Genomic DNA, 11,341 nt, shown 5'->3' on the forward strand with positions numbered 1-11,341 from the left:
CACAACACACTGGATAGCTGGCCAATCAGAGCACCTCGCTTTTCAGACCGATGAGCTTTGTAAAAATCTACGCGTTTCAGAAAGGCGGTGCAGAGAGGAGCAACAATGTGCGGTATGTGGAAAATAATGTGTTTTTTTAACCTTAAACCGTGTAAACACCATTTCATTACACCAAATACACAAAATAATGTTCTTTTTAGCAACATCATATGACCCGTTAGGTTCTAGATATCTAGTTTCAAATTAGCCCTCTATTTATAATTTTTTCTAGCAGGAACGGCTGGAATCCTAAATTGGGTGAATATGATTAAAAAATTTATGCGGTTAAACATATGCAATTAACCTCATAAGTGAACACATTAACATGACTGCCCTCATCTCAACCCTAACAAAGATGACCACTCTTGTACTACTTCATTAATTTATTAAGCAATTTACAGAAATAATGGCAGAGCAGAACTTGCATTCAATATTATGTCTACCTAAACTATTAATAAACTTTATTTTGATAAATCCTAACTCCTAAGCTGTGAATGCATTTGTGCAATTTAGGTCCTCCTTGTAAGTTAACTATTTGTATAACAGTCAACAAAAAGAATGAACTTGAGCATGACTGATATCAAGGTCTTTTATTACCGAAGTAAAAGCTCCTTCACAGAATAAACAGGGATTTTTCTACTCAATAACATAGCAGGAAGTTCTCAATGTCGATAAGGAATGTCAACATCCACATGAATGCTCATGCAAAAACGGTTGATGGTGTTTATCCCTGTTAAGCATTTGCTCCCAACCAATCCTTAGTGCCTAGAGTGACCAATTAAACCATATGCTTTCACCAGGTGCCAAAACACACGGCGGAGCCGGGAGCAAAGAGTTATAAAAAAAGAATTGTATCTTGATGACAAATCAAAACAGAAAACGAAACACAGACGGAAACCTAATGTCGACGTGTGACGATGTACAACTTCAGAAGCATTGCACAGCGCATATTGAATTCAAAACGTACAGTCCTTCCACCGCTGCGCAGGTTCAGTATTGAGAGTACTCCTTAGTTTGAAGTTTAGTGACGATGCGCTCCAGTTGCCTCTTAGCCTCGCATTGAGGGAAGTTGCTCATTTCGTAGTATCCTGGAGCGATTTTCACCAGCCTGAAGGATGAGATGATACGCAGAATGTTTGCTTGGTTTTGTCTTTCTTTGTTGCAGAAGCATTTGCCAACAACGCACAAACAAATTCAATGCATTTGCATGTTTTATCTTACCATTCGGGTTTGATATCAGTGCAGGTGCGGATGTAGTTCTTGGTTGTCAGCACAAACTCGTTATAGAGAACCCACTCGGGCTTGTGGTCCAGTACGGTGGAAGGGTGCAACTGGACCACCTGGTTGTCCTTCACTGTGAGATAGTGGCCGGTGCGCTCCAGGTGAGCAACCTGATAACACCAGAGACGCAAATGAATTAATAAATCAACCACAAGCTAACCAAACGCGTACGCGGCCGTTTCTTCAGACGCCGTAAGGATGTCGAGATTAACCTGGGCAATCAGTCTCAATAAACGGCCGACTCGAACAGATAGAGCGCTTGGTAATTCGTACACTAAGGCACAAATTTGTCTCACCGGTAAAGGTTAATGTTGACAAATATTTCAATATTAATGGAGTAATTCAACTAGTCAGGTCACTTATTTCAGGAACCCCCTCCCGGAGAGCGACTTGATAAAAAACGTCATTTATTTTCGCTACGCCGGACCAAAATTGCCGTGATTACTTGTGTGCGTTTAAACGATCACACTTTGATAGAAAGCCATGCATGACATTAGCAAGCTCCAGTGATCCTGTTTTCCCGACAAGACACAGTAACTTTTAATTCAGACAGAGGAGAATAAAGGGAGAAATCAAGCTTTGCTTTAAAACTAGATGTATTTTCGTTTAGGATTAAGAAAAATGCAGAGGACTAAGAATTAACTAAAGTGATATGATCACTCTAGGCTGTTTTATTAGAATATATTAATGGTCAAAGGGTGTTACTGTCTTGACAACCCTTCAGCTGAGACTGTATTAACAATACAGAATTGCTGATTCCAGTACATTACTAAAAAAAAAAAAAAAACGGGGTAGGATTTTCTTTGAAACCATTTTCACTCAGAAATGGCTAAAAACTAGTGCGTTTAAACTATGGAATCAAAAAATAAAGGTAATCACTAACTTTCCCTCTTTGCAATTTTGAGTATATATCTCAAGACTTTTTTCTTGCAATCCTAAGAAAAAGCCACAAAAGCAAGATATAAAGTCAGAATAGCAAAATAAATAAATTAATAGTCAGACAGTCAGATTAAAAACAGTCAGAATTGTTAGAGAAAGTCACAAGTACTTTTTTTTTTATTTCGTGGCAGAAACAAAAAACAGAATTGTAAGATAAAACACTGAATTAAAAGATATCTTACTTTTTTTCTCAGAACTTCAAGAAAAACATAAAAATTGTGAGATAGTTGCAATTACCTTTTTTTATTTACCTTATTTTAAGTTTTATCTCAAAATATATTTTTCATATTTTTCTAAGAATTGCAAGAAACAAAAGTCCAAATTGTGAGATAAAAGGTTGCAATTACCTTTATTTTTATCCCATGTACAAGTAACAAACTGAAAAAAATTTTTTTAAACTTTAAAAAATACACTCCAATAGTCTGTGTTTTATTTACACCTTTGACATTTTTATAGTGTATTTAAGTAAATATTTTCATGAAAATATTATGTAAATTCAAGTGGCGTGCTTCATATATTGAACATTCAGCTGGAACACTACACTGACCAATCAGCATCCAGAACTAGTTTTATATTACTGTCTTCAGGCAAACTCTACACGGTATTATAACTACAGTCAGTGCATATTTATCAAGATCAGTTCAAGTGACCCACAAGGCCACATCCATTTTCTGTTGATATGCCAACACATTATGTTTTAAGCCTCTGGGTTGACGACATTTCCACCGGATAAAAAGAGGAATATCGCAATGGACATTACAATTTACTATAAAGCACATCTCTGTGCACAATAACATTCAGGGAGATCTACAATGGCACACATTACAGATGTTCAAAACACTCTGAATCAAAACCTCGGCAGGACTAAAGAAGCTTACTGGGTTGTTTTTTGTTCAATAATTTATATTTTTGGCAAACGCACCTGCATGAAGAAGCCTGTGACGAGAGCGCGGCGGATGTTGATGTAATAGTCTCGGCTGGTGAACTCTGTGCTGCGTCGCGGCAGGCTGAAGCGGTCCATGATGCGTGAGAGCTGCTGCCGCACGTTATCAGCCGACATCAGCGAGCGGTAGTTAACAAAGTTATCATAGCACCACTGCACCGACTCGTGGTCTTAAACAGAAGAGTTAGACATTAAAACCAGCTTAAGAGCAACATCCAAGCAGATCTGAACTCTGACCAGCACATCAAAATCTACAAATTTACAAAACACTAAATATGCAGCTTAATAGCAAAAACTAATTGAAGATTTAAGCTGCTGCTTCAAGGTGAAGTGTGTAATTTCTGCAGCGCTCGCGTCACCAAGAAAAAAACGTTTCTAAACAGGTCTCCCAAACTCTTCTCCACTTATCTGCTACTGGAAGACCAAACATATTGCCACACCAATCTCAAGTTGAGTCAATGTTGTCAGGATGTTCAAACTAAAAGAACAGTGTTTCACAAGCACCTCCAAAACGGTTTATGCTTTCGAAGGAATCATCCTTCAAATGGCTTGCTTGTAGTTGTCCATCGACATTAGCTAGACAACATTCAAAAAAATTACACACTTCACTTTTTACGTTGACATTAGCTAGACAACACTGAAAAAAATTACGCAGTTCATTTTTTAAATTCACAGAAATGTATCCATACAGTGCAACAATGACAGAACTACGCAGAAGTTATTTACTATATTAAGTTACTTTACTGTTAAGTACTAAGAATGCAAGAAAAAAGTAATACCGATACCATACCGGCTATAGGCCCATGCTGTTATTTAGCTGGAAGAAATGTATTCCTCAGAGAATCAGCATTGTATAAAGCAATTAAATGCCTAACTTAGTGCTGGGCGGTATGACCCAAAATTTGTGTCACGGTATTTTTCAAAATTATACCGGTTTCACGGTACATGACGGTATTTTTTTTTCATGCATGACCGGGTGTTAACCATATTTTCTACTGATTGAGAGAGGACATACTGCAGTATATTGACTTAGAATGACCTATTTTACTGTGAACATTGTCAAAAAATACCACACTAAATAGTGACTAAACACGACCCCTTTTAATACATGTTAACCAGGAGTCACTCTCATTTATAATCGCGGCATCGTCTGATAAAATCAACATGCATCTACACTAAAGAGCGGCTATAAGGTTGTTTTGGCTATATTACTTTTTTCTCTCATGCAGCGACAAACTACACTCATATTTATAATTCGCCAGTATACCGCCCAGCACTAACCTAACTTTCACTAAACATTGGTAAAAACCTTGCTAAAATGTATTACAAAGACAGTATAGGTCAGGAATAAACTAAAACAAACAAACATTCACATTAACTGATTTCTTTATTTCTACATGTCTACTGACGTCCTGGAATTTTCAAAGTACAGAGTTTAGACCATTTTTCAAAAAATAGCAAAAATGCAAAGTCATATCAAACTATGGAGCCTATTTATGCAAGTTATTTTTAGTAGTTAAAGAATAATTACTACTATGTTTGAAATACGCTTTGATATGAATATTACAGTATTCAATTGTCATTTAATGAAATTTCTTAATTTTCATGAGTGCATCCAAACTGGTTGGAATATATTTTCCAAATGCATGTGCACTGAATTGTGTTAACATTCACTTAGTGTATAAAAAATAGTTGAGAAAATTTGCAACCCTAAATGACCAGCTTTGCATTTTTGCAACATTTTTTCTAGTTATAACCCAATTCTGCCAAAACGGAATGGATTTCAAAACTAAAGGTTTCCTAAAGACATGCTAAAGGAAGGTGGGGGGAAAAAAAACCTGTGAATGTCAATGCTATTTTGTCCCTCAAGGTTAACTGTAAACTCTAATTCAATTATGTAATTTAACGCTAATTTAAAGGGTTTATATCCAAGATTACAGATAATACCTATAACTAATCATATATTTATTTACGTTTTAACGCCATGCCAGCATCAAGGCTATTTTCATGGCGATCTCTGAATAAATTATACAAGGTATACAATTAACAAAAGGTTATAAAAGACATTTCAGATGTACACTAGACAGAAATTCTAAAACACATTCAGGTGATACATTTTTAAATAAATCAGTCAGACACGCCTCTGAATAAAACCGGTGTCTACTTACATTAAAAACAGTACAATCCAATAAAATATGTTTCACAGTCATTTTAACTAATCATTAAAACCTATTGGTTTAGGACTAATAATAATAATAATACTAATAATATTTCAAAAGAAATGTGTTAATCTGTCAGTGTTGATACACAATATGATTAACATATTTCTTTTGAATGGTGCTTTAGAAAAGCCTGTATTGTTAAAAATTGTGATGCCAAAATTTACTTTTTTTTTTACTGACAAATAAAAATGCTTTAACATGAAACTTGTCAGCCTCACATAAACATCCTCTTCCTGACTGTTAGCATGCTTCATATGAGCACTGACTACTAGATAAAACCAGTGAGGTGCGAGAAAACCCATGGGGTTTGGGAGAAAACATGGAAGCTGACGTGACGAATGAACTGCACGCAAGTCGCTGTGCCTTTCAGAACAGTTTTAATAGCGCGCAGACAACGATTTTGATGAAACAAATGACGATTTTTGGCCACCTACAAAAACAACCTGAAATGAGTTGTAATAGATTTAGGCAATTAGGCTAATTAAAAACGGGTGGAGGGAATCATCTCACATGAGCACAAGATGCTAGTGTGTGTGTGTGTGTGTCGTGTATACGTACTTTGTTTGAAGGCATGGTAGACGTTGAGCAAGGTCAGGTGGTCCCCGTCGATGTGGGCGAACCTCATTTTGGACTCGTCGGCTGCCTTCTTAGCTTCCGTGGGCCGCACAAAGCAAGCAGGGACTAAACAAGGTTGGTATGGGCCCCAACATAGCCGCCCATAGGGATGAGTCAAGCGTTCACCCAGACAGGACACAAGGCCTAGTTCTGAGGCTAGAGCACGGCACAGGGTACGCTACACCAAATGGGCCCCGTGAAGCCGTGGTTTACAGTGAATTTATAACAGCTAAGGGGGTCGTGCCTCCGCTTCGCGTCGTACCTAACAACGCCCCTTAGCTGTTATAAATTCACTGTAAACCACGGCTTCTTGGGGCTTATTGCTTTAATCAACAATGAGCATCAATGTGTTTTCACTTTTTTTGTGATTGTATTCGATTTATGAAGGTGCTGTATTTTTTTAATGCAATTTCAGCAGCAAGGCAATTTTTATGGCGAAAACAGAATAACAAAAGTCATATAATTAAGAAGATATGAGACATCTAAGGTTAACTAACACTAGACAAAAAAAAAATCAAATACATTCAGGTGATACTTTTTGAATGCATCAGTTAAACACACCTCTGAATAAAATCGTTATGCAGGTGCTGTAAATTGAAACTTTTTTTATAGTCTAATTGTACAATATTGTCGTATTTTGCACAATTGCAATTTGGATAATTTTATATAGTACTGTATAAATAAAAATTGATAATTATTTCATTTCAACAAGTTTGTCAATACAGAGATGCTACATCCATTGCATCTGAAAGGTTTTCTCACGGACACGCTTTGCAGTGACTTTCATTTTAGTTGAACTCAAATGCAATCTTTCCGATGTGACTTGAACACACCATTTTAACTATCGAATTAAATTACTGTGATGCATGATTGCCAATCATACATAAATAAAATGGGTAAGAAACAGGTCAGATTTCTGCACTCAAATAACAGCATAGTTTATTAGGATTCTTTAAATACTGTATGCAAATATTTTCAAAATGCGTTTACTCAAATTGATTAGAATCACCTGCAAACTATTACATTTATTTAATTTAAATACATAAACAGGGTTACATTTTGGCTAGCAGTTGAACAAGCAATATTCAATTAGCTGAAATGTAGGAGATCTGGTTACTGTGACTGACAAAAATGCATCACATTAAGTTTATAGATTGAAATCCTACATGTAATTCAAAAACATAAATCTTAAATTTAGACCTAAATATTGTTTCAGTGTAATTAGGAATAAGTGCGGTTCAAATGCTTATGAGTTTAGGTTATACTGGACCCGATCTGAAGATTTACTCTGGTCAGATCAGACTGATGGACAAAGCCTGAACCTCTAAAGCGCTAGTAAGCGATCGTATCCTATGTCCTTCTCTCCCCCACCCCTCTGCATCAGACATTTAATAGCTTCAAGCGCCATTCTGATTTGGCAGTCTAACAGTGTGACACATTAAGACACTGGACTGTTTGTGAGCACTTCCTTTGAGAGTCGTTCTAGATAATGGCTTCAGCCAAGCAGCTAAAAGCAGATTGTTTGTTTATGCAACCATTATGACTAACTTGGTTGGCAACTTGAAATTATGCATATGTAGACAAAACAGAAGACTAACATTTTTTGCTCTGCTAATTGATAATGCGTGAGCTACAAAGAATTAATATTTCATAGTCCATTAGACTACTCTAATAAGTCTTAGATCATATGCAGGGGTCGTGTGTACGTGAGCATATACTACCTGATAGCATCGCGGTGATGGACAGGATCTCATTGGAGCAGTTGAAGTCGCAGCTGGCGATGACCATCTTGGCCAGCTGGGGGTCGAGAGGGAACTCAGCCATCATGGAGCCCAGCTCCGTCAGGTCACCGTCGTCATTCAGCGCCGCGAGATAGTTTAACAGCTCCAGGGCTCGCATCAGGGTTTCAGGAGCTAGCAGAAAAAATATATTATAATACATGAAATTGAAATGTGAAACTAAATAGGAAAATACTACAGGAGCTTTCGGGCATTCAGAGTAAAGGTGTGTAATATTGAGGACTTTGGGGGAAGGGGGGGTGGATTTTTGTCGATGACAATAATTAGACAATATTTGTTTAGCAGTGTGTTTAGTGAGTGTTTGTGCTGGTTTAGGCCTGCTGTGGGGCCTGGCCCCAAATTACTACCCTTATTAAAATGCATGTAATTTTATGCCAAATTTTTACATTTAATTAAATTTAATAATTACAAATATTATTACAAAATTAAATAAATTAATAAAATTACAATTGCATAAATGCAATTTATTAATGATACATTTAAAAAAAGTAATATTGAAATAAAACTAACTGCCAGTGAGAGGCAGAAAGTCTTAATGAGTAAGTCATTAGCCGGGTTAAAGTTGCAAATTTAACTTGTGCGCAAAATTGGAATATCGCACAAAACATTTGCGAACAAGCACTGTTTCCATCCAACGAGTCAAAGAGAACAAAATCATCACTTCCTGATAAACTGGCACTATACATCACTAAGAAAAGTAGGAGAAGCTACTGAATATAATAATTTTCCTATATAATAAATTACTTGCACCTCAGAGCGAGCAGACGAAACACTATGAATGCGGTCATTGCTTTCGGAGGTGGATGCTGCTGTTTGGGAACGCAGTCGTTTAACAGTTCTGGGAGGCAATTATACAGAAATACTTTGACAGACTTTGCTCGGGCATTTCCGAAATTACCATAACATTTCAGATGCTGTGAATGAGATCGGTCCGCTGGTTAGTCAGGTTTTGCCGTCCCATAGCGCAAGTCACATGACTTTTTTGATGCGCTTGGAGGAATATATTCGCAAAATGCATTTCCATCTCCCATTATTCGCATTAACCCTTTTTCGCACAAGTCAAAAACCACCTCAAGCGAGCGTAAAAACTTTTGCGAATTAAGGCATTTTTATTCGAAATTCAGTGTTTCCATCTCTCAATTCTAATGCGATACTTCAAAATGCGCATAAAAGCAGGGTGATGGAAACCCAGCTATTGAATCATTCATTCAATCAGTTTGTTCAAAATGGCTGATTCATAAAGAAAAAGTTTGTGACTGTGGGCCTGTCCCATTACCCACACCTGCAGTCTTGGCAACACCTAAGAGAAACACCTAAGAGGTGCAAGTGTGGGTAATGGGACAGTCCCACAGTCACAAACTTTGTTTCTTTATAAATTAAAGAATTCTGTAACACTTTAAGGACCAATTTTCACTATTAACTAGTTGCTTATTAGCATGCATATTACTAGCACATTGGCTGTTTATTATTACTTAGAAAGAACATATTGCCTTATTCTGCATGACCATCTTTTTAGATCCCTTAATATACCCCATACACCTAAACTTAACAACAACCTTATTAAATATTAATAAGCAGTAAATCAGGAGCCTGAGGCAAAAGTCATAGTTAATTGTTAACAGTGAGAATTGGTCCCCAACTAAAGTGTGACCAATGATTCCTTATGAATTAAGGTTTATTTCACTTCTGAAATAACTCCATATTTCAATATTCGAAATGTTATATATTTATAAATTGCATTATTTATGCATATACAGTTTCATAAATTGTCTTGTTTAATTTTGTACTAAGTGTGCAAGACTGTCCCAACTTTAGGCCCTTAAACACTAAATTCACACTTTAGAGCAGTATTTCAGGCTAAGATTGTCCCACTACTCCCATATTATGAAATCACTTCCCAGTGCAATATATCATTTGGTAGTAAAATGTAAAGTGTTGCACATTGTACTGGTTCAGAGATGATCATGTGAATTTTGTAAAATGTTTGCAACTGCTGCTTATCACTTAATTACAAGCACCACAATTAAATTGTATTTTTATAGGAACATTTTATAGCCTCCATTGGGTAATCAAAGGTATTACACACACTTGCATCCTTCACACCCACTTGAACACTTCGGCCAAATACAGGTAGACAAGTGGTCAAGCGCAAAGACCGCAAGTGTAGGTATTGATTACACTTTTATAAACGAGTTCTGAATTATTCACTCAATTATTCACTGGTTTTTAGTTTGATTTTTCAAATCTAACCCCAAGCATGAAGAAAATGTAATTGTGATACTTGTCTTAGATACCTTATTTAAAACAAAAATGCACATAATGAAAGCCATTTTCTTGCTGTGAAAACAATGTGGCTGTGGTCTCCTGTACAACTAACTTTTAATTCAAGACAAAGGGGGCTAATTTTTCATCTGACATGCAAGCAGTTCCAAACAGCAGTGCCACTAATTCAATTATAGGGAGGAACCTCTACTTAATGCATCAACACTGGTCACACACCAACAAATTCAATTACTGACCTTTGGCTCTAGAGAGTTTGGCTCTAATGACCAGTTGCATGTTAACTGAAAATTAGCATTGCCTAAGGTTTGGAGGAGTTTGCAGAATAGGATGAAAGACTGCGGCTGTCTTTATCAATGAGTCAGGAAAACTTCATTTAAAAAAAGTGCAGGGATCTGGTTTATCAGACATACTTTTTCTATTAGTTGTGAAAGGGTGTTGCATTACTCGTGCTAAAGCAAGTAATACGTTTGAGGCAAAAATTAAGTATAGGTGCCATGCAGTGAACCCAGCTGGAAAAAGTTATTTATACATGTGGACAACACATCAGAATTAACTATAGCAGGGAACGTGCCGGAGTTAACTGAAGGCAAAAGCAATGAGAGAGAAAGCTAAATGTGTTTTAAAGTGAAGAAAGTATAAGCAAGCATTTGGCAAATGCCACCAGGCAAATGGCTTCCATTGGCTTCATCCAGCAATACAAATCCCTGCTGTTTTTTCATTTGCGTGTCTGATTGAGTGCATTTAAGTTATTTCTATATTTTGCTGTAGTGTGTCAGTAGGAAATATCGGTTTACATTTCCAAACATTCATTTTGCCATTAATTGTAATAATCCAGTGAGATTTTTGTCGGACGACAGCCAGTGCTCCACACAGAGATATGATCATCATCCAGTCTGTCTGGAATTACATGAAGAATCAGAACAAACTGAGACAGACTAAGAGTGTGTGTGTGTGTACCTGTTTTTCTATTCTGGTGGGGACTTAAACCTGAATACACACAGAATCATGGGGACTCGTGTCACGATGGGGACCTAAATTGAGGTCTCCACAGGCAAACAAGCTAATAAATCACACAGAATGAAGTTTGTTTAAAATCTAAAAATGCAAAGTTTCCTGTAAGGGGTAGGTTTAGGGGTAGGGTTGGTGTAGGACAATAGAATATACGGTCTGTACAGTAGAAAAACCATTACGCCTATGGAGAGTCCCCACAAGGATAGCTG

At 36.8% G+C, this 11,341-nt stretch overlaps 1 protein-coding gene across 1 annotated transcript in view; it reads right to left on the reverse strand.

Annotated features, from left to right (window-relative positions):
* Window positions 1–614: 614 nt before the first annotated feature.
* The window catches only part of dhx15 (DEAH (Asp-Glu-Ala-His) box helicase 15), a 23,340-nt gene continuing 12,613 nt past the window's right edge, over window positions 615–11,341 (reverse strand). Inside the window, exons 6-10 of the mRNA XM_016535547.1 lie at window positions 7,761–7,952; window positions 5,983–6,105; window positions 3,182–3,372; window positions 1,261–1,430; window positions 615–1,147 (exon numbers count right to left, since the gene is read on the reverse strand). Coding sequence (XP_016391033.1) covers window positions 1,030–1,147; window positions 1,261–1,430; window positions 3,182–3,372; window positions 5,983–6,105; window positions 7,761–7,952 — 794 coding nt within the window. The 3' untranslated portion in view covers window positions 615–1,029. The remainder of the gene's footprint in view (window positions 1,148–1,260; window positions 1,431–3,181; window positions 3,373–5,982; window positions 6,106–7,760; window positions 7,953–11,341) is intronic.

This window comes from Sinocyclocheilus rhinocerous, unplaced genomic scaffold (assembly GCF_001515625.1).
Source record: "Sinocyclocheilus rhinocerous isolate Xijiao unplaced genomic scaffold, SAMN03320098_v1.1 scaffold1297, whole genome shotgun sequence".
NCBI lineage: Eukaryota > Metazoa > Chordata > Actinopteri > Cypriniformes > Cyprinidae > Sinocyclocheilus > Sinocyclocheilus rhinocerous.